At 46.7% G+C, this 24234-nt stretch overlaps 1 protein-coding gene and 1 pseudogene across 1 annotated transcript; both read right to left on the reverse strand.

Moving 5' to 3' along the window:
- Positions 1-268: 268 nt before the first annotated feature.
- LOC149329198 (ubiquitin-conjugating enzyme E2 Z pseudogene) lies at positions 269-1820 on the reverse strand (annotated as a pseudogene).
- A 14567-nt stretch (positions 1821-16387) lies between these two features.
- LOC149329199 (uncharacterized) lies at positions 16388-23557 on the reverse strand. The gene is made up of 5 exons (XM_089559196.1): positions 23447-23557; positions 22751-22993; positions 19530-19598; positions 17824-17913; positions 16388-16535 (listed from the first exon to the last, which is right to left on the reverse strand). Exons 1-5 carry the CDS (start codon positions 23555-23557, stop codon positions 16482-16484), a joined length of 567 nt encoding a protein of 188 aa, XP_089415322.1. The 3' UTR covers positions 16388-16481.
- Between the last annotated feature and the right edge of the window lie 677 nt (positions 23558-24234).

The raw sequence follows: 24234 nt of genomic DNA on the forward strand, positions 1-24234 counted from the left end.
GCTTCAAAACATATTGTTTGTCCTAACAAGAGGTCAGCACGGTCGGAAGGGTTAAGGCAGTGTGATGAGCCTTAGATACTCCTCCGAAACATTATTATTACATTCTGTGGTTGTTACAGTTGTTGCAAAGCAGACGAATAATTTTATACGTAAAACGTATTTCGAATACTAGCCGAAAATATTGTCCGCAATTTTTCTTTCAGCGCAAATGACAGCCAGCGGGTCAGTACTGTTCAGTGTTCTGCTGGCTGATCTTGTACAAAGCGCTTCATAAAGCGTAAGTTCTCGACAGGCCAGCCCTCCTGGGACTATTTGTTAACGGCCAGCGGCGTCCCGACTTTAGAATTTTGCGCTCCACTTGGTGCAGATTCTCGTTGTGCGCCACCTTGTGCTGCATCGTGTGCTGCAAGTAGAGCTTCAACTTGTGCTGTAAGTTGCGCTGCAACGTGTGTTGCAATTCGTGCTGCATCTTGTTCGGAATCCACTCTCCCAACTTGCGCTCCAGTTTTCGCTTCAGCCGGTGCTGTACCTTGTGCCCTTGCTTGTGCTGCAGCTTCAGCAATAGCGTGTACTGCAAATTGTTGCGCGAACTGTACTGCAATTTTCGCAGCGGCTTGAACAGCAGCTTGCGCCGCGGCCTGTGCTGCAGCTTGTCCTTGAGAATGCGCTGCAGCTTGCACTGAAGCTTGGGCTGCAGCTTTCAGAGCAGCTTGTGCCGAAGCTTGTACAGCAGCTTGCACAGCGGCTTGTACAGCAGCCTGTAAAGCAGCTTGTGTTTGAGCCTGGGCTTGGGATTGAGCTTGACCTTGTGCTGCGGCTTGCGCTTCAGCTGGTGTCGCAGCTTTTGTTGCAGCTTGTAATACAGCTTGTGCTACCGCTTGTGCGACAGTTTGTGCTACGGCTTGTCCTGGAGCTTGTGCTGAAGCTTGTGCAGGAACTTGTGCTGTAGTTAGGGTCGGAGCTTGTGCAAGAGCTTGTGCTGGAGCTTGTGCCGCAGCTTGTGTTGCTACCACCGCAGCGACTGGCGCAGCAGCTTCTGAGGCGTTCTGTTGCATCTTATTCGCGACCTCGTGTTTGAGATACCGCAGTCGTGTGAGCAGCGTTTCGAACTGGAACGTAGCAACTAGCGAAGGGCTGTAAGCGTCCTTCATTTCTGCACCCGTCATGTGTAGCTGGGCCTTAATGGCGTCTTCGTACTTCCCATACGACTGGAGGAAAGAGTGCAGGATCAACTTCCTGAAGGCCGGCGGGCACTGAGGGTCGTCCTTCAGGGCGGCTTCCACCTGGTTACACACGGCCACTCTCAACGTCTCGTGGCGGACGAACAGGTCGTACCTGTCGGAGTCATCCGATTTTTCTCGTCCGTAGTGACCGTTGAGGTAGGGGTGTCTGCCCATGAGCGCCTGGACGGATGCCAACACACTGGACAGGCTCTGAGCGGGGCTCCAACCCGATCCATCTGCTGTTCCGAGGGCGCTTACGCAGACCTTGCCGTTGTTGTAGAGGCTGGCGCTGAAGCGAACGCGGCCGGCATCGGTGGTCATGTGACGCATGCGAGGCGGGCTGAGCGGATAGTCCGGGGGGAAACGCAGCAGGAAATGGAAGAATCCGCCCTCGTACGGCGTTCCGGCAGCGCCCACGATGAGCACATTCATACTGGTTATGTCGCTGTTCTCGGGTGAGATGAAGATCCCCTCTGGTGGATTGGCATGGAACTCGGCGATATCTCTCTGGATTCGCAACAAGCACTGCCGCGATGGCTGCTCCGTCTCACACTTGAGTGGGTCCCAGGAGTTGAGGTCCCGCAGATTTGCTTGCATCGTTGGGAATTTTAGACGTGATCGGTTGGACGGCAATTTTGAAAAGCGAGGAACCCTGTGTCCTCGAAAGCTCCGAATGCTAGCCACGCGTGCCGTCCTCGTCCTCTTCAACTCCTGTCACGCTGCTCCTTTTTTTTTTCTTTTCATACTCGTACAACACGCAGTGCTCAAATTTTATTCGCTTGGACCGCCGCGTTAGCTCAGTGGCTTTGGCGTTCGGCTACTGATCCGAAGGTCACAGGAAGTAATTCTGGTCGCGGCGGACGCACTCCGAATCAGGAAAAATGTGAAAACAATCAAGGGTAGGGATTTTCCAGCGCACGTTGTTATTGTTGCCCTTGAAGCGATGGCACTTACCCACGGTGGGGGATCGGCAAGGGTTTTGTGCAGATCCAAACCGGGAAAAAACTCATCGAAGTTTATCTCAAGCGGCTCTTAAATATAAGCAGAGGAATGTGGGAAAACGAAAAACGTTAAAGTACCTCATGTGGTCTAAATTGATCCGGTGCAGTCTTCTGCGGCGCCCCTGACAACAAATGTGTCGCTTCGGTGCATTAAAAGTCACATACCTCTACACACTGTTCGCCTCGTGCTTGCACTATCGCTATACTCATGAAGAAAAGTGAATGTTTAATAGGACACGCATTAGGGACGAACATTTTCCCCCAAAACTGTAAGCCAACGAAGGAAAAGAAAGAAGACAACGTAGGAACATGTCGCTTCAAATCGCCATTGTCGCACTTTAAGCGCCAGTTGGCAACCAAGATGCGTTCCAACAGTCACATGTGTTCTTCCTGTTCAGAGAAGAAACAGACAGACTCAAACAAAATTCTTCCTCTGATTGTCTTTAACGCATTAACAAAAGAACGTTTGGCATTTTTGCTTTAAGGGCTCATGGAGAGACAAAATACGGAGTGCCATTTCTGGGGGTTATGAGTTGGTCGTCCTTTTAAATAAGGAAAACACAGGCAAAGTCTTCAGGTACTTGTACAGTAAAAATATGGACACGCGGATGAGAAAAAAGTTCAAGAAGGCTTGCGATATACTGCATGGTAAACAAGTGGTGAAATAGGTTACCATCATGAACATCAAAAAGGCTGTCCGCGATAGCTAGACTGCCAAACGGAGGCTAAAAATGTCATCAAAAGAATTACTGCATGAACACAGAACTATAGGAAGCGCCCGCGGTGGTGGCTCAGTGGCTTTGGCGTTCGGCTGCTTGTGCAGAGGTCACGGGTTCGATCCCAACCTTGCCAGGCGTATTTCGACGGATTCGAAATACAAAAACGTCCTTGTGCTGTGCATTGCAAGCGCACGTTAAAGAACCACTGGTGGTCTTAAAGATGTCCACGCATCTGTCTCTTGGGGACGTTAAACTCGACAATATTAAATAAACGGAAAGAGCGAATAAGGAAGAAAATTTAAAGCTGTGGTGTAATTCAAGGGGCAGTTCTTTCCTACTTCGGTCCAGATCAGAGGGTCTCAAAACAAGCGATTGTTACGCGGCGATGAACGCACTCCGATAGGTAGGAGGACAGCAGGGAGCTTTCGAAGGAAGTTATTTATTTGGAGAACCTGTGTCCACAAACAGAAACAACTAGTCGATGGCGAACGCAGCAAATGTGCTCGGCAATCGTGGAAGGACAGAGGGGCCATCACTTTCGGCCGTGCTGAACTGAAAGGCGCCAACGAAGCTTTGAGAAAAGGCGTCTACATCATCTACAGTGAATACAGCAGCAAAAGTTGCGCGGGGTAACAGTAATTCGAGGAAAATGTCGTCGCATCTGCTGTGATCATGGTATAAGATACATACGTGGGGACAGAACGCATGACACACGGTGCACACCAGCGGCCAGATAAAGCGCCCCTTTGGCATCTCCAAACTGGACCTGTGACCTCAGCGTCATCTCTCGGCCAAGCTGTTCAACTTCACCGGCAGAAAGGAAAACAAACGAACAGCTGTGATGCTGTGACATGGAGTATTTTCCTTGGCTTCTGGCCAGCCGGTCACCCTTCAACGAAACCACGTCATCCACGTAGTGCAACTGCTTTTTTTTGCTTGCTGAAACGCGGGAACTAAACAGAGTGAGTAGTGACGAGTGCCAGGGGCGGCGATGAATGAACAAGCCAATCATCGAGTGAACAAAAAAAAGTGAAAAAGCCAGACGATGGTTACTGCTTTGTTAAACAAGGTGCAGTTTCTTAACCGTGCAACATGCTAAATAAGGGTCCAGAATGGTCCACTTAGCGAAGCGTCATCTCGTGGCACTTAGAGGAACTAAAGGGACTTTATCTACCAACGGCGCGGGTCAGTGCATCCCTTCCTATACACCTTACGCCATAGCCACGGCATACAAAATGATAAGGCGCGAGCCAGTGACCTTGAACAAGGAACATAAAAAAAAAACATAATAAAGGTTTACGACCAGAAGTGAGAGCGAGCAGTGAGGCAATATTTTTTGTAGCCTGCGGTAGCGGCACAGAGAAGAATAAACATGTTTTCATGCACTGCAAATGTATACAGATCTTAAAGGCGCGCTGAGCCGTCCTGAAGCTCCGGATTTGTTATTACACGTAAGCAGCAAAAAAGAGGGGCAAGGGAAGGCTAGATTACTGGTGGCGTAAGTGCATGGTGCAAAGATTACACGAAGCGTTCCAGAAACCCCCCCCCCCCCACACACACACACACACAAAAAAAAAAAACATAGCTTAGAGCAGAGGAAGATGGTTGGTTTGGTTTATGGGGTTTAACGTCCCAAAGCGACTAAGGCTATGAGAGACGCCGTAGTGGAGGGCTCCTGAAATTTCGACCACCTGGGGTTCTTTAACGTGCACTGACATCGCACAGTACACGGGCCTCGAATTTCTCCTCCAAAGAAATTCAACCGCCGCGGCCGGGATCGAACCCGCGTCTTTCGGGCCAGCAGCCGAGCACCATAGACACTGAGCCACTGCGGCGGCGGAGCAGAGGGAGAGAAGCTTGCGCGAGCATATGATCAGGTTAAGATGGAAAAAAGAAGGAATAAAGATCGGAAAATACAAAAGATCGGAAAGTACTCTGAACTGCACCACGAATAGCCTATGATGAGATAAAACTGAGTACGCCGCTTTTCTGGACGCACTGATTAGTTAGGAAAAGTTGGATGTCATACGAGGATTTATCTTTTGTAACGACGTAGTTATTATGGTTAGAAATCCTGTCATGTTTCATGCTGCACTAACGCGGGAAAACCATCGCCGCGGTTCAAAGTGGTTGTGGTTGCTGTGAAATCCATCCACCCGTTCAAGACCTCCTGGTCAGCATCTGAAGTGGTGCCTCCTGCCTCCCCGGCCTAATGCCAAGGGGGGGGGGATGAATTTGTTGGACAATAAAAGTTCTTTCCTCCTCCTCTTACTCCTCTAAGAATCCTGGACTTCTCCTCGCCCCGGGGAGCTGTGCATGCAGCCAATAGCCTTCCAAGCGTGCTAGAATCCGTACGATGAACTTCCGCATACTATAAGCACGGTAACTTTCGCGCGTGAAATGAATAATTCGATGCAGTCAGAGGTGGAAGCTCTTCCAAATTCTAACAAAAAAAAAAAAGATGCCCAGGCTTAGCTTGGTTAAGCCAAGAATGTGTTGCATATTGCGCGGTCTTTTTGCGCGAGGTATTGCTTGGCGGCACTCGATTTTCTCAGCAGCTTTTCCTCCGTGACATATGGATGGATGGATGGATGGATGGATGGATGGATAGGAGCGCCCCCTTTGAAACGGGGCGGTGGCAACCACCACCATTCTCAGCCGTTCTTTTTTTTTTCCTTTTTTTTTCTTGTTTACTGTGTTTGCAATTCTCACCATTAATCGCCATCATCTTTACCTACGGTTTTTCCTCCGGCTGTCGTGACGTCACGTCACGTGGTTTGGTGGCTTCCCGGCCGCGCCCAAGGGCTGAACTGAGCGGAACTGAGTGATTGCAATATGCTACGCATAAAAAACTTACAATGCCGCGTCAACAAAACCCCTTGTAAATATTCGACGCCACTTGTTGCTCTTTTATTCCTTCAACATAATGCATCTTGGGAAAAAAATTCAGGGGGCACTTTGGCGATCTGAAGTGCGCGAGGCGAAAGCCTTTCCACGAAACTTTGGCCGAACGGCCGTAGGCACTCACGAGGCGGCTATGGGGCGACTTGGATTGGCTAGTCGTGATTAATTAGTTATGACCCATGACTAAGTAGTCGTGATTAAATAGTCATGATTGGTTAATTATTAACTAGTAATGACTAATTAGTTGACAACTGGTTAATTATTAGTTAGTCATGACTAAGCAATTGATGACTATAACTAGCCATATTGTTTAATGACTGGCTAGTCATGACTGGTTAAGGACTAAGTAGTCATGACTGGCTAATGAATAACTTGTCATGACTGGTTAATGACTAACTAGTCATGACTTGTGACTAGTAATTACTAGTTACGACTTTCAATTCAAATGTAACGGATGGACGGGCAGAGCCGTGGCCGCGAGTATGAGCGCTTAAAGGCTTTAATACGACGAATTTGCGCACACAAGCTGGAACGCTATTCTCTCTTATAAGCATGATGGTTTCACTGGCACACTGCTGCGGAATGCGCTCAGTCAATTAGCTCGCAAGTCGCTGCGGAGCCGCGCCACGCTCGCCTACCACAGCTGATGGCAACAGAAAATGCTCTGCACGGGACACTCGAGGTCAGATAAAGTCCAACGAACAGGAAGCTGATACCACATGTAATTCCATGGCCAGCGAGAGGCAACTTTAGATTAGTGAACAACCTTATCATTCGCTGATAGCCTCGCGGACCATTACTGAGGAAGCAACGCGTGTCCGGAAGCAATCAACCCAAGATAGGCAGGCGAAAACCAAAAAGTTTGGTGGTTATTGTGTTACTGTTTGCATACTGTTCCAAGAAAGATAAAAACCATGCCAACATCTGGTCGCTTTGAACCGATTACAAAGTTATCGTGATCATCACGGCGGTCAGAAGAGGGAAGGAAAAAAACTGAGATAACTGTGGCTACCCGCACTGAAGCAGTGAGAAAGCAAAACGTCCACATACTATATCGACGTCCGTGACTGTTCTGACGTCCATGCGCTGTATATCGACATCTATGGCTATTTTGACGTCTGAGTATATTTTTTCGAGTTTAATTAAATAATTCATTACACCTCATCAACCAAATTTTACCCACGGTAGCATTTTATCGCACACTATCTGTCACAATCACACTTCCACACATTTATCTTCAGAGAACGACATAATCGTGCGGACAAATCTGCGGAAGCTTCTTGCTGAGCCATATAATGCTATCGCAATGCTAACAAATTACGTGGTTCGCACTGACATCCGAGACACGCATTTCGTACACTGCCGAGTCGCACCGAGCGTAGGGCGGTGATCGATGGCTCCTACGGGAACGTTGTACACGCTTGCCGGCTTTTCAACGGTGCTGGACTGGCAGCCTCTGCATTTCGTGGAGCCCCTTCCTTCGAGCAAGATATGCAGTGCCTGCGGACTTGTACGCATTACGAATGCTCAATTTCCATGCGAGCACACGCTGTGCGAGTCCTGTTACGAGCAGTCCGCCGATGGCCAAGGTGGACGCGTTTGCCCCTTGGATGACCACCAGTGCGAGGACGATGACGTAGACTTTCAAGACACCGACGACGAGGAGCTGCTGTCACGTACGGTAAGCGCCGACGTAACTTTGAATGTCTCTGCATTCGTACGAGGTGTCTTCCGCGAGCACCGCAAGTTACAGGACTCTGACCGTCTTTCAAAGCAGCGCCTACGGCGTGTTGTCTTTGATTTGTTTTCAACTGTTGCAGAAAGGGCCTTGAACAACCCTATATATACTGTGGCTCAGTGGTTAAGGCACTTGGCTGCTGACCCGAAAGATGCGGGTTCGATCCCGGTCACGCCGGTCGAATTCTGAGAAGCTCTGAGAAGTTTAATATGTCAGGTATGGATTTGGCCTAATGAAATGAGCTGAATAGAATACTGGCTTTCTCTTTTGGTACATTCGAAGCCGCCGTGGTGGCTCAGTGGTTATGGCGCTCGGCTGCTGACCCGAAAGATTCGGGTTCGATCCCGGCTGCGGCGCTCGACTTACGATTAAGGCGACATTCTAGACGCCCGTCAGTGCACTTTAAAGAACCCCAGGTGGTCGAAATTTCCGGAGCCCTTCACTACGGCGCCCCTCGTAGCCTGAGTCACTTTGGAACGTTAAATTTCCCCATCAACTAACAAACCTATACTGCATAATGAATGGGTGCGTAAACAGTTAAGTTTTCAGGAATGCATATAGAGATGAACGGGTGTCTTGGACCAAAGTCTCGAAGCGTCCAGGCTCGGTGGCTCCTGTTACCCATTCGGGAGTGCAATTCCTTCAATTCCTTCAATTTAACCTTAGGGTAGTGTGCCGAGCCCACGGCGTTCGGTAATTGCTTAGCGCTAGGAGGTCGATGGTCTCATATTGAACTGGTTGTCTTGTGGGAAGTAATGAACGAACATTTGGAAGACACTCGGACGTACTTTCATGCAACGAGAGGTACAGAGAGGTGCGCCGAAAGGTGCAGCTGAGGTTTTAAACTTGAACTTCGCCGCTCATTCCTATGTGACTATGTGCCTGTGGCGTAACCAACATCACTTGATTCCCTTTATCCTTTTCCGTGTCGGGTGTAGGCAATCGATAAGCGATTTTACAGCGGGAACAGTGCCCTTGTGGTGTCGGTTCTTGCTTATAGTCCTTTGTCTGTTCGCGCTATTTTTTTTTACAAAATCAATTCACGCCACCGGTAGTCTGTCTGTTGAAATGGAGCCTTCAGACCAAACGAGGAGAGGTCATGGTAGTAGCGCTAAAAACAGGGACGACAGGAGAGAGACAACACAAGCGCTATGCGTCGATTGGCTTTATTCACGGAAATATTACGCATTTATAGGCGACGCTCAGGTGCCAAAAAAATCAGCAATCACACTGCATGCGCGACGGCGCCTGCCGATACCAGAACTTCAATTCCTTGGCAGATAGATAAACATTCGATTCGCTCACGCACAATTGCCCTTCCACGTGTATAAGAAAGGCTTCCAGTACCTCTCCCTCCTTCTGGTCCGCGTTTATAGATATCGCCCGTATCAGCTAAAAAGTGGGGCCAAGTGTCCAGGGCCTAATCAGGCCCTGGACACTTGGCGGCACATTGAAAACTGTGTCAACATGATGAAAAAAAAATTTGCAGTAGCTTAGCTCGGCTATGCCAGGATGTACGTAGCGAAAGCGAGCGCAGCGACGCGGCAAGCGGTGGACGTCATACCGTCAAGCGGTGGACGTCATGCGGTAATACGTCCGTCGCTGAGTCAGGGGGGCGCTGGTGAACACTCTAAAGCTTAGGTTAAGCATAGATAACCCTGGAAGCAGATCGGACAGCCGTCGACGTAGCTGAGTTGGTAGAGCACTGGACGCGAAATTCATAGGTAGTGGGTTCGGATCGCATCGGCGCATTGTGGTAGTTTTAATGCTAAAGCATTAATAGTCTCATTATGACAAAAGTCGGTGGCGTGTGCGAAGGTGGGTATGTATACTCGCAGATGATACAGAAAATCCAAGCGATGCAAGAAAAATTAGCTGTGGTTTAGTTGCTGTTGAACCTGGTCAGAGCGAAAGCTGTGGTGTATCGGGCAACTAGACGTGGCTTGGCGTCTGTAACGTTGCGTGCGTTCCGGAAAACTTCGTTACTCGCTTAATTAGAACATCTGTAATTTACATGCTCATAATTAAATTATTCATGAACGCTTCAGTACATGCTCTTTCGAGAAGCTTGCAGTCAAAGCAACCTCTGTAGTGCACGTAACCAGTATAGAAATGGTCAAAATTTGACCATTTCTAAAAACTGAAATTCTAAAAACTGATCTTGATATTACGTAAGGTGGACTACATACATCTTAAAAAATAAGGAAACAAACACCTAAGTTAGAAAGCTACCTCTTCAATAATAGTTAACCAGCCTACAAGCTAGCTCGTATTAGCTGTATTCTGATGCACTAAAGCACTGAAAATTCTATGCCGAGAAAAGGGCTCTTCCAACTCAAAAAACGCATTTTTAAAAATTGCGCTACAACTTAGGCGAAACACTCGTTATATATTTCAACAAGTGGCACGTTGGTCAGGTTTAAAGTGGAAGGCAAAAAACGAGAACCATAAAACGTAGATGCCCTATATTGTGTGTGCCCGTGCACTGTGCGTTGTCAGTGCACGTTAAAGAACCCCAGGTGGTCGAAATTTCCGGAGCCCTTCACTACGGCGTCTCTCATAGCCTCAGTCACTTTGGACGTTAATCCCCAATAAACCAAATCAAACCGTATTATGTGTCCTGTGTTAAGTTCACTTTCCTTTTTGCGATGGAGTGTGCTTTTTGTTTTTTTCGCAGGTGAGATGCTGGAACGCACATGCTGGCTGCGACGCTGTGATGGCTGCCTCTGATCTGTTCGTCCATTTCCACAACGAGTGTCGCCACCATTCGACGTCATGCCCCAGATGCTCGGCGTCTATTCTCTGCGCGCACTTCCACGCACACCTAACCAACCAGTGCAGAGCCTACGTTCTTTCTGCATCGTCTTCGAACCAGCGAAGATCGGACAGCGGGACCGAGGTGGTCGCGTTAACAGCGTTAGTAGAATCGCTCGACCTTCGCGCGGCTGATATGAAAGATGGGCTCCAGCGGATTCTCACCGACCACACCACCTACACTCAGACACTCAGTCAAGTGCGTAGCGGCATAGAAGCATTGAGGGAGGGAAATGGAGAAGTCGCCGAAACGTCAACTCCCAGGCACGGCAGTTCCGTAGAAAGTCCAGCTGTCTTCACCAGCGCCGATGAAATGAAAGTGAAGGAGTCTTCAGTCGCACAGAGTTGGGTGGTGCGGAAAATTTTTGCCAGAATAAACCGATTAGAGTGTGCGCTTGTACACGAACTGGAATCAGTTGCGCGTGAAATTCGAAACGAACTCGTGGTGAGCGCGAACAGAATCATGACGAAGCACCACGATTTGAGAGAAATGACGCGAGCTCCACTGGACCGCATCGATATTATGAATGCACAAATGTCGCTTCAAAGGGCATTTCACCGATTCGCCGTGGAGGGAATCCGCCGTCTGCAGGACCGCACATTCATAGCAGGGTCAAGGGATTACACGAGTGACCGCGTTTACCTGCAAGGTTACCTTATGGCACCTGGTGTCCGGCTCCTCAAATACGCGGACACAGTATCGGTGCATGCTTTGATTGTGTTGCACAAGGGTAAACTCTACGATTCACTCGGATTTCCACCGTGGTTCTCTGTCAAGTTTAGCGCCATACACCCAGACACGCTAGAGGAGTGGGCGGGTGACACTTCTTTGTTCCCGGCCAACCAGATTGTCTCAAAAGAGGGGGCTCTGTACAGCGAACCTGGACTACGCACGTGGGTTCAGCGATCTTTTCTCTTGAAAGATCTTCTGCGTTACGGGTTCGTGAAAGGCGACCGGCTTCTTCTGCAATATGAGCTGTTTGAGACAAGCATTACGACCTAAGCGCGCACGTTTGCTTTCTTGGATGTTTTATCACATTGAATCGTTTCCAGTCTAATACGAAACTCGTCTTACCATGCACAGAACGGAACGTATACTACAAACATTGCAACATTATTTGCCCTAAGAAAAAGTATCTGATGACGTTATCATTTATTGATAGATGTTTTAGGAAAGCTGAAGTTTTATGAAGAAAATAAAGATGATTGCACAACGCTGCATGAAATTTGCACTGTGCAAGCACTGCATGCACTTCTTACCATCTGTGACGTTTGGTTTGGTTTATGTGGGTTTAACATCCCAAAGCGGCTCAGGCGGGACGCCGTAGTGAAGGGCTCCGGAAATTTCGACCACCTGGGGTTCTTTAACGTGCGCTGACATCGCACAGCACACGGGTCTCTTGAATTTCTCCTCCATCGAAGTTCGACAGCCGCGGCCGGGATCGAACTCACGTCTTTCGGGTCAGCAGCCACTAGGCCACCGCGGCGGACCCTGTGACGTTTCAGTCTGGTTATAATACACGTCCAATGCCATGCTCTTCGAAACCCATTCATTAAAGAGGCTGATTGAGCTCAGACATTTTAGTTTGTTGTGAGATGCGGTCAGGGAAGAAGCCGTTTCATAATGGTACGAAGCTTCTTTACGGGCAGAAGGACCGACATTGGAGGAAGCGGCGGAACGCAGACGGAGGGCAACACGTAGAAGCGCAAACGCCGTCACTGTCCTTACAGCTGTTTGGTTTTCGCCTGATTCTGCGAGAATAGAAGCAACCTCACGTGCACGGGCACAAACCATTTATTCCATTTATATACTCTAGTGCCATAAAGAAAGAAGGAAACCTTAATGCATGAAACTTAGATTCGAAACAAAAGCCGAGACGCAGACAAGTAAAAAAAATCTTCGACGAAGCTTTGTTGACAATGAAAGTCCTTGTTGACAATGAAAGCATGACCAGAAGTGGGCCATTTTTAAATATATAAGCTTGAGCAATCGCCACAGTTATTGAGTGTGACTGCATCCCGTCTGGCCGGGTGAGTACATTCGCAACAAAAAGCGGGAGCTAGAGTTTCACCGTTTAAACCTAGTAGACGAGCGAAAGCAGGAGTTCATTCTTCGCCTCTTCTTTCTCGCATCTGCGTTTGCATCCAACCGCGTTTCTCTCATCTTCACACTAACTCTGCACTCGGCGACAGCCGGCCCGACGGCCTCCTCTGATCAGCTACAGGTGGCGCGATACTCTTTTTGAACTTTCCCTAGCTACCACCCATTGGCTGCAGCTTGCGCGACGCTGCTCCGAACTAACCCGAGATTACCAGGGCTACTCCAATGCTTCACACAAGACAGGATTCTTGCTCGCGGTTAGCACGTCTGGAGTAGTGCTTTCCTATTAAAAACAGTGTGCCTGGCTAGAAATAAAATATGGAGATGGAATGATATGAAGATGCCCAGTGTTGGAGTTATGACGTACTTAGTAGCGCTATTTTTAGCTTCGGCGCACGCCCCCAAATGGGAATCGTCTTGCTCGCCTAAACGCTGATAAAGGCAGGTATGTTGCCTTCTGCCCCAGTGCCCTTAGATGCTAGGCTTACGAATGCCAGGCAACCCTATAGCATAAGCAATGGCCCTCTCAAACCTGCTATACTCAAGTCAACTCACATCAGCTCATTGACGCCTCCGTCGGGACGCTGTCGGCCCGCGGCCTGGTCAGCGCGCCTCTCAATGTGCTGACGCATGAACACGTGATGCGCGGGCCGCGGGCGAACGGACCGTCGTGTGAATCGGCCTTGAGGCACAATCGCAGACTTCTTGCTCTGACGTTCACGTACGACGTGAGTGCGAGCGTTACGATGACGGTCACGAATGAGTCTGGCTGCCTGCAGTACTGACAAGACGCGTATGCCATGACGTCTGCAATTCTGGACTCAGTGCTAGCGCGGAAGAAGTATAAAAGATGACGCGTCAGATTTAATCGTATACGTGTGCACATGGTTTTAAGCTTCAGAGGAGAGGTGGAACAGTGATTGCGGCGGTTAAAGGTAATGCTTAGTCGACACCACAACTCTTTTTTTTTTTTTTATAAATTCGCAACGAAGCCATGTCATAATTAATGCACTCAGACTCCCGTGTACAGTTCTGCTTCTTTTGCTTGTGTGTTGGCGTTTTGTAATATCTGATTCTAAAACTCACCCTCAGAAATGTTGATCATAATTATAAGGCTCATAATTAGGAAGGCTAAATAACAGTCACTGCACCTGCGGCGCATTCACATACAGGGAGACTCAAGGGACGCGTTTTAGCAGGGGCCCAAACTCTGAGGGGCTCACTCACATTCTCACACATTAGCACATGTGTATGCGTGAGTGAACTTTTTGTGTGAACTCATGTAAAAAAAAAACATTAGTAAGCTCCCATTACACTCATTTTATTTTAGTTTCGTTTCACTCACACCTGCATCTGTTACAATAAGTGAGGTAAAATGAATTCACCCACGAAGCTTTGGTATGGTCAGCAATGGGTTTTTTAACGTCCCTAACCAAAAAGTGGGTTATGAAAGATGATGATTGCGGCACTGCAATAATTCTGACATATTCGCCCTACTTATACCGGATGTTACAAAGTTATGAAGGAGCTGCTGAGCACTGCCCTTCATTACACAAAGTAAACCATCTTAGCTATTGAGAACGCAGCTATTTTTTAGGCTAATTTATGTGCCCATGAGATTTGCATGCTCAATTGGTCACTTATTCTACTACTCATGAAAGCCGTTCCCGTTTCTCTTCTATGTAATAAGATTCACTTTTTCTTGTTTATTTCCGCTTTCGTAGAAAAGCGCTATTTTCGAATGTACCTTTTTGTGATTACCTCAGCCCTTGCGTTGACGGCATTTCGGTGTTGAAATATTGATCACGGTTTGCAACTTCTTTTATTAGTATTCGCGTCAACGCTGTAGATGAGCTTTTCCTGAACAGCGGAATACTATGGTATTTGATGTCTAGGAAACCAGGTTATAAGGCGTCCTGATGTGTTTCGTGCCTAGTTCAGTGCGAGATAGAAAGGAATGCTTGTACGTAGTTGTCAGCTTTGTTCGCAATGACTCTGCGAGGGTCTTCATACCTCAGCTTATGAAAGTGGGTAACAGTTTACATGCCAAGAAGCAAGAGACTGCTGTGGAGCCTCATCAAGGAAAACTGTTCCCTCAGCATGGTTTCGCCAGATGCATTGGCGCTGTCAATTGACATTTCAGCAAGGAACAAACTGTTTTCATTCGCATGGTTAGGAAGTTGTTCAATTGAAGCTGTAATAGTGCCATATGAGCTTCCAAAACGAGTAAGAACTCACATTTCAGTAAAGTGTTATCTTGTTCCCAATGTGACGCCACACTTATGCGACTTATGCTCCTTTCCACTAAAGAGACAGAACGGAATACTATATCGCGAAAAGGCTACAATCATGCTGATACCGTACAAGATATAATGTTTGTCTAGAGGTGACGTAAAGCAAGTAGGATTTAGATAACCAGTGAAACAGATTACAGGTTAAGTTATTCAAACTAGAGGGCAAAGGCAGTAACAGTTGCATATATTTTATGCCTATGCCTAACGGGTCCCAAAAGAACTAATCCTGAAGCTGGCGCGCCGTTATGTCAATGTTGTGGAGTTGTGAATAAAAAGCACGCGATTATTGTGAGGCTTCAATTTGGTTGCCAGGAAGGAACGAGATTATCCCTGAAAGTACCTATACATGTTTTGTCAGTGGTGCTTCTATCAGGGTGAACATGCGCAGCTTAAAGAGAGCGTATGTAAGGACAGTCTTGTTCATTAGAAAGGTAATGAAACGTAGAAAAGAGGACACCAGGCTTTAAAATAAATTAAAGCATGACCAATGTGACTGTCTTCATTCATTTGATAACCAGATAGAAAATGGGCTGCTTATTTTAGATGCGGGATAATTTTACAATAAGGGAATTAAAGGCAAGCATATCGCTTGAATTTGACACGAACCCACGACCTCCGATTTCCGCGCATCGTGCACTATACAAAGCACCATGCAGCTTTCCCCTCTTTCTTGCTGCAGATTGGAGTCTTTACTTTCTCTCCCGTTCTCTATGCCGTTCGTTCTACAGCCTCTAGAAAACTATCCTCTATGCAAGCAGATTGCTAACTTTTCTTTATTCGACTTTTAAAAAAGTAGCACTGCCCATTAGTTTCTTGGGTACGATGCGTTCATCTGGTACGTTGCTGAACCCGTTTCCGTCAACTCCCTGGTGACCGGGCACCCGTACATTGGTCATGCTTTAAGTTATTTTAAAGCCTGATGTCTTCTTTTCTACGTTTCTTCATGCTCACGCGGCTGCCCGAGCGTTCCTTCCCCCGGGTTCCACTCAATTCCCCGGTTCTGCCGCGGGAATCATACCGATTCCCCTAATCTCTTCACAAACCATTTACGCCTCTTAGGAGGGTACTCCCTGGACTCGCCAAGCGTCTCGACAGAACCGAGGAGTGCCACCTCAGACGGCTCCAAACCGGGTCTTTCTTAAATCCCGCCGTACTAAAACACGTGGACCCGACATTCATTCACAGGCAGGTGCAAATTCTGCGGGCAGTATGCTGACCTATACCACATGGGTGTGGGCCTGCCAGTTAAATACAAATGTAGCAGTTATAAATCAGCCAACTAGGGAGGGCTGGGAGGCGGCCCTGTCCAGCTCGCACCTGGAGGCCCAGCGGGCCCTGGTCCAGAGAGCACGGGCAGCGGCGGCAGCCAATGGCGTCCCGGAATAGGGACTGCCACCCAGGTCAACGTCCATCCACAACTTCCTTTCCCAATTCAATACAATGCCACAATAAATGTTTTCTCCTCCTCCTGAACCCGTTTATGAACCCAACCGTGACTTCTGTGCTCGGTAGCGTGCACTGGAGAAGTTTTAAAAAATCGAAACATCAGAGCTTATGCGACCAAACTCGACCAAGACTCTCTTCACTAACATCTATATGCTGTTTATTAGTTCGCTAACATGAAAGCTGTGCCCATCACGGCAATTTCGATAGCCGCAGAGGGTTCATGAGTTTCGCTGCAGATTACTTAGTGGCTGGTTTGCACCAGGATGACCGTGTATGTTATCAGCACCCCCGTCATCTGCGAAGAGAGAAGATAACAGTATCAGGAATACGTTGCGCAAGCCTTTGGGCTAGCGCTTCTTTGCAACTAGTTTAAGCAGTGCATAGAAAACACATCAGACGGAAGCGCGCAAACCATGGCTTGGCGACATTTCACTTTGTAAACTGTGCGAAGGGTAGGTAGGGCGGGCCATCAAAAATCTAAAGTCAGAACCAGAAAGGCGGCACTGACGGTCACGTATGATATCGCTCTAGCTGACATTTTGCGTGAAAAATGTTTACTTCGGTAAGGCGCGTGCCCGCGACTCTAGAAACGACCGGGCAGATTAGGACACGGAAATCAGGAGCTGGGTTTGAAATAACGATGGAGGAGGAGGACAGTTACTGAAACCCAGGAGGCAATGATGAATTTTCATTATGGTCTGAATTGAAATTGAAATTGAAATTGAAATTTATTCCGCAACAGAAATGGAATGTTGCGAGGAGGGCAGGTAAAAAGCTGAAAAAACAGCTTGAGGAGTCCTGACCTCCCAGCATACACAGTAGCGCAGCAGCGTGCGGCGAAGGCGTACACGCATCCGGCCAAGTAGAAGGCGTAGGCGCATCCGGCCAAGAAGTTAAAAATATTACGAAAATTGTTATCCTGAAAGATGTTGATGCGACCGTAGAAGAGGCATACTTCGGGGCTCGCATGAACAGTGGATGAAATGTTACTACTTACATGGCGCACGATTAATATGAAAAAAAAAAGATTTATAATGGAGAACTGGGAGATTTCAGACGTTGCTTGCTTTGCTGGGCATTTGACGGTGATAAAGGACAACAACTGAGGCCTGTGCGTGGTACAAGTAGCAAGAGAATAAAGATCTTTCAAACATTCTGTTGTTTTTACAAGTTCAAAAAGAGGCTCTATAAAAAATGCTGAAGCAAAATCGTCGGCACTTTGCCCCCAGCGTAACGAAAAATATGATACTCCGGGGCTGCCATTGCGCCGTTTAGATAAAATCATCTGCAATAGATTTATAAACTGGCACTAAAATGACCTCTTGACCATGTGTTTCTAACGATATAATCTAATCGCATTGAAGTACTAAATCCTATTCGAGAACAGCCTTTATCACGATCTACGAGAGTATGATATTTATTGAGTTGTGCTGTAAATTTTCGAAATACGTTCAAAAGCTTTCATGATTCGACCTCGCAATATAAGAGTGCGTGCTGCCTTCCGTTACTCGAACATATGGTTGGCCTGCTTACACGAGCACGTAGGAAAAATCAGTTGATATGTGATAACACGTAATACGTACCGACACAATGAGAGAGCTGTCGAGACGAAAAAAGCCCCCACCGGAAATGCACATTTGCGCCGGATTGATGCTGTCGTACAAGTACTGTAGCTGCATACAAAGTTAGAAAACGAATGTCGTTAGTGATAATGTTGTTAGAAGGGAGGCGAGTAACAAAACGAATTTCTTGGAACTTTTTCCTTTTGTAAGCAACGGCTGTGCGCCCTTCTGTTATTTACAGAATACACAGGTTCCAATTGTTGCTTGAGGAGCGTTTTTGTTCTATAAATTTAGGCACTCAAGGACCGGACACCTAAGAATAGTTCCACTCGACATAATAGTTAAGTATAATCCCCTTCTCTGAAGCTGCTGCGCAATGCCTTTGTTATACACTCTAAGAACAAGGTAGTTGAGGTTACCACATTTTGGGGTAGCAACAACCGTCACTTATATGACTACCTAGGTAGTGACTGCACGTAGTAACTGCAAGATAGTAACATTTACTACCTGTTGTTTAGTTGAAAATGTCTAGTCTGTTTGTTTTGAGGCCCGGGAATAAAGAGTAATTTTGTTCGCATGTTGCATTTTATTAACATTTATTTATTTTATTTAGGCAAACTGCTCTAGCCTGTTGAGAGGCTGTGGTAAGGGCCGGAACACCGCACACATGTCGCTGACAATGACCGCTCTCTTTACTTATTCAAAAAAAAAATTAGATCGTATGTCCGAAAAAACATCCCGAAAGAGAAAACATTGAACACAGATGCATCTTGCTGTAAAGCCAGAAAGAGAAATGAGCACAAGTCAGGCACTGTAGCTTGGGGTTGGTGAAAAAGTGCAATTAAGAAACGAAACTAAAGAATGGGACACATAGGTGCTACTTATATATTGTATTGAAAACAAAAAACAACACTGGTAACTTTATTAGCTTTGTTGCCATTTAGGAAACCCTTTTCATCATATAAAAACATGGGGCATTGAGTAGCAATGTCACCAGGAATGTTAGTATACAATCATCCATTTCCAAATGAAGGTAGTAATGGATACTACCAGGGTTATAATGATGTAGTAGAAGTGTAGTCGCTGCCAAAAAACGTAGTAACAGCAGAAGTCACTATCTTGTTACTACTTAATTTTCTTTTGAGGTAGTAACAAGGTCGTAGGAACATAGTACATATAGGTAATAAGGGTTAAAAAAAGGCTGTAACAGCAGCCGTTACTACGTTTTCACTACCTTTTTTCTAGGAGTGTAAGGTAGGGCCAGTTAGGCATAACTCCGCAGTATCTGTGTTTGACCGGTTCAGATCTATGGAGAGCGTGGTGTTGCTCCTAAGGAGGGCTGCGACTCATGCTGACTCAACGAAATTTCTAAGTAATGGTGATAGTCCAGGACTTAACGTTCAAAACGTTATATTTGTGCTTAACTTCAAAGTTATAACTCCAGGTCGGTGGATCTGCGCTCTCATATTGCAGTTTGTGCTCGGTTATGACTGAACGTTGAGATGTTGCTGAACATGGAAGCCGAAAATCCGGAAACGCTGGTTGCTACAAATGCCCATTTACGGGTGCTCGCTTTTCTCAGTTGTTGCAACAACAGCCTCATCACGTGTTTCGTGTCATAAGCATTTCCAAGCCGCCGATGTGAGAATTTCAATGAAAGCACCATATAAAGCCGCAGTAAATTGCTCTTATGAAACGTTACCCCATAACGCAAGTATAACACTCACCTGTCTGCAATAAGCGTCGGATCTTCCAAGCGTTGGCGCCGAACGAGCCGATTCCCGTATCTTCTCAACCTGGAAAAAGTTTGCCACAAATTATATTCCACCTCTGCCTTCACTACAGCTGAAACTGTGTCTTTTTTCGCCGCAAAAGACACCGCATCAGCGGAACTTTGTGGTTGTACTACAAAGAAATATGCCGGTTTCAATTTCAATTTCTTTTTGCAGATTTCGCGCTCCTCTTTAGCGGGCATTTCAACTTTATGCGAAAAGAAACAGAACTTTTAAGGCAATTTTTATTGCGGTGTGGAACTAGGAGCACATATATGTGTGAGTGTCCAACGCGAACAATTAATCATTCAAACTAGCACGCATTTTCTAGCGGCAATACCGTGTTATCAAAATGAGACAGAGCGCAAAACAACTGATATAAAAAGTTCATGCTTGGACGAAATTTGTCTTCCAAATTCCTATGACTCAATTTGTCTACTTGCTGAATATTTTGACAGTGTAAATGTATGCAAGTGTTTCAAAAAACTGTTACAAAGAATTTGGGCAACTGCCAGAAAGTACCGATAAACATTACGGCCTGTGCCACTTTCCCGCTTTGGTACAACTTATAACACGGATAACGCATTGGGTTCCTCAAAAATATTTTGGGTTCTAGTTCAAATCCGGCACACCTCATTTTCAGAGGCGTTTCAATTACTCGCCTAACTTTCGGTTTGAAACGATTCAGGTTTTAAACAATGGGAGTCTATTAAAATGACAAAAATTTAGTGCTATTTTAGGGACAAAAACATGAGTTTTGAAAAAACCCTTCATTTAGTGGCTTTTTTCAGCAATATCAAACAGAAAATAGGCAATATAATCATAATTATCAGCTTAACTGCGCGGAGCGCAAAATAGACGTCTCTCCAATATAAGCCCAGTTACACCTGCCCTGTGCCAGATGGGGCCATATTATACCAGTCGACCTCGTAATCTCACACTCCCATCTGACCTCTCCCCCCCCCCCCCTCCCCCCCCGCCACGCTTGCGTTCTCTTGGAATTCAGTCCATTAACTTTAGCGACTATCCCATTTGCTTTCTCATTAGCGCCTTGTGCATTCCCATTTCTTTTTGATTTAGACTACTTAGCTTTTCAATATTAGCTATTTTGTTTGCCGAAACTACTACAGAAGTTTTTTCCAAATGAGATATTCTCACAAAGCGGTTACCACATCTCTCGCTCAAGTGCTAACAGTCAAAGCCTTCGCGCACACAAACGTGTCGCACAGTAGTCGATTGGTCTAAGGCTACACCGTACAGACATCGAAATCATCAGATGATACATTGGATACCTAATGTAATTTTGTTTTCAGGCTAAATACCCCCGTTAACTTCCTGTCATATGCAACATTGTGACAAAACAAGAGAACTAGACCAATGTCCTGCAATATTGGCAACGACCATTCTGGAGGCCTAGCACGAAAGGAGAAGAGTGATACCCCTGTCACTACCAAAGTTTACTGAGTGGAGAGTTTTCGAGATTCTCAATCGCGGTCGAATTGAACGGAGTTGGACCACTGCTACACAGCAAACTTTATCGCTGTCGAGAGATTCCACCATCTCACACCGTGGCGTCGTGGCGCCATCGTCGTCGCCAGGCAAGCTAGCAATCAATCAATAAGTTTAACCTGGGAAGGTTAGAAAGAAAAGTTTATTTGTGTCAGTAATACTAACATCTCTTGAAATGAACTTCGCTGTCTTGGACAAGGTGTAGCAGCATTCATGCACTTCTGAGGAAGCTGCTGTGGTTGTTACGGCATCGCTGGCAAGAACAGTATCATACATGCTGGAGTTAGCCCGGATTCTATTGTTTGTGCGAAATGAATCTGTTGTTTTGAAGCTCAGCATTTTTCAGCCATGATAGTGATTAGATTTTACTCCCTAGCGAGTTACTGAAAGTGCTTTGCGTCCGAGAGTGCGACCAGGCGCTCCTCGAAGGCCCTCGAAATCTAGATATCGTTCTACGCTGCTCCCTTGGCCCGATACACTATTAACTCGATGGTCATCGGAGGCAGCCGTGCAGCAGCGTTCAGTTGATATTTGAGTCAAAGGAGTACCAGCAAAAATCAGAATTTCACCGGCGCACGCTGTTCACGAAAATCAGCCATTGCAAAAACGACATTCACACAAAACAGTCGTCACTCTAAAACTCTGCCTATACTAGTCTGACCTCCTTCAACGACGGCACTCGGCTTACTGACTCTGGAATGTTCGTTCTATGCGCTCCTAGTGGCAAAACGCGGTACCACACAAGCTTTGCCGACCAAAAAATTTAGTCCGGGTTCTTTTGGGTACCCCCTCGTATCTTTTTGCAATATTCCGGATTAATACACACACTTATATCAGCAACGGAACATACGCTTCGCGCTTTTGTCTTGACAGATTTATCCCACGGTATACCGCTGCAAAGCTGCCGCCGCAGTGATGGTTTATTTTGATCGCAGTAGAAGTAGGAGTGGCAAAGTGACAAGATTCCTGCACCGAAAAAATGCCCTCACTGCGAAGCACCCGCTTCCGACACCTATGTCCACCACCTACTGTGGACATGCCCAGGAACTTCACTGGTGCTCGCTCGTGTTCTTCAAGAGGCAGGCCTGTCTTCAAACAATGACTCTAATTTGCACTTGTGGCTAACGAAAAATATTTACGCCCGAAGGTTACGCGACTTTCCACACGCAACCGGGCTTCATGGTTTTTTGTAACGTATCATACCGTTCCACATTAACAGCACGTTTTATGCCGCGCGGCACACTCAGCGGCTGAAACAAATAAATAGAAGTAGGTGTTTAATCACCGGGAATATTAATTTATAAATGTCTGAACATTTATTTATTATCCAAGAATGAAATAGTCTTAATTGTTCTGCTAAAGAAGAGCAGGGGTAGGACGCACTGCATTCAGTGGCAATAATTTATCCCAAGCTGCAGAGGCAAATTGGCCCAGTATTGGAAACAGTTGGCTTCACTCTGTTCCTCTGTAGGACTAGCTTTTGCCAATACATTTCCAATATTGGGCATATTAGTTGTGCTGCTTGGGATATTACATTCCTTCCCGGGACAGCACTAAAAGAAAATGTACCGCACGGCGAGCTTTTATAGCAGACATTCTTCACCAAAGATCAATCACCATCCAGTTGCGCACGAAAATCGGCTACTCACCGCTCAACCAATACTCACTTCATCGTGCAGCATCTGGCTGATCGTGGCCAGTTCTATGAAATTCAGCGAGCTGTGGACGGCGTAGAGGTATGTCAGGAGTGCGCTGTTGCCATAGGCGCTTCCGGTGATGAATCCGTACGAGCTCATGGCGTCCACCCATAGAATACCCGCTGAAGACACGCAGATGGCCGGACTCCATATGGAGTTCATGGAACTCTTCATTTCCCTTATCTTGCACAGGTTGACCCGCACTGCTTCCACCTTACGAGGGGCTGGGAGCTCACAAGCCGAGTGTGTAACTGTGGACGTTGTTCCATAGGCGACGTCGTTCAAGATTCTTTTAAAACTTTCCTCTTCAGCTCGGACGTACCACAGGAGCACCTCGAAAGTCGACATTGTCACGAGATACATCACCGCGTCGTAGAACGCGAAGCACAACGTAGATATGACGATCGCGGTCAAAAAGCCGTAGTTTGGCTTCGCACCAGCCTGCGCTTGATAGAGCTTGACGTAGAAAAAAATTTTCAGAAATAGCATCAGAATCTTGAAGACGAAAAAAGCGATTCGAATAAGATAAAGGAGCCAGTTTCGCTTCCCCATTTCTCGCACCGAAGGGGGCTGAAATGATGAGGACGTTTCGAAGGCTGCGCTCGTGCGGAAGAACGCAAGAAGTTTCTGAGACGCAGGAAGTAAACAAAACAAGTTCATCACCACCTTGGCGGTTGAGCTGACCACGAGGATGGTGACCAGTGAATCGGTGAAGTTGCCGGAGAGGTCCAAGGTGGAGGCCCTGTTGACGATGTAGCTGCCATGGGCGTAAGTCATTGCGAGTAGCCACAAGAGAGAGTATATGGTGTAGGGACTCTTCCATGTCACCTTGGCTTTATCCGAAGATTTCGCGCTCAAATTTCGAATGTAAAGGCATCCAAAGAGCCGACAGAAGACGCGATAGGGTGCAAAGCATCGTATCATGAAGCAACGGTCGCATTTTCTGTTCTGGTCCACCATTTTGTGAAGCTTGAGCACAGGGCACTATTGCTGGAACTATCCCCTGGATACTACGAAGGCATGGTGTAGAGTCTCTACTGTTTCTATGGAAATCGTGGGTTCCTGTAAAAAAAGGCCTGTTTATAGCAGTCAATCTCAAGTTTTGGTGCTTTTTCTCTATTGATTTTATATGCACAATTTTATAAGCAACAGCTTTCCAATTCTTTAATCATTTTTCAAATTTGCCGCTCCACGTATGACGTAGCCAACTTTTTGAGAAATCTAGATTTTTCACTCACAACAACGCCTACGCTATATTTTCTCCAAAACCGGAATCTTAAGCTGTCGCGAAGTACTAGTCAGTGGCGCATAAATCGCTTTGACACCAGCCTTCCGTATGGTAAGAATGCCGACACTTCTTATGGCCCCTGCTACACTACGACGAGCATGTATGACCCTCTTCCTGGGAACTGTAGTTCTTTCTGTAGGAGTTATGAATGTGTGGCAGAGCGTGA

The sequence above is a fragment of the Amblyomma mixtum genome, chromosome 9, assembly GCF_055824585.1.
Source record: "Amblyomma mixtum isolate Tamu chromosome 9, ASM5582458v1, whole genome shotgun sequence".
NCBI classification, from domain to species: domain Eukaryota; kingdom Metazoa; phylum Arthropoda; class Arachnida; order Ixodida; family Ixodidae; genus Amblyomma; species Amblyomma mixtum.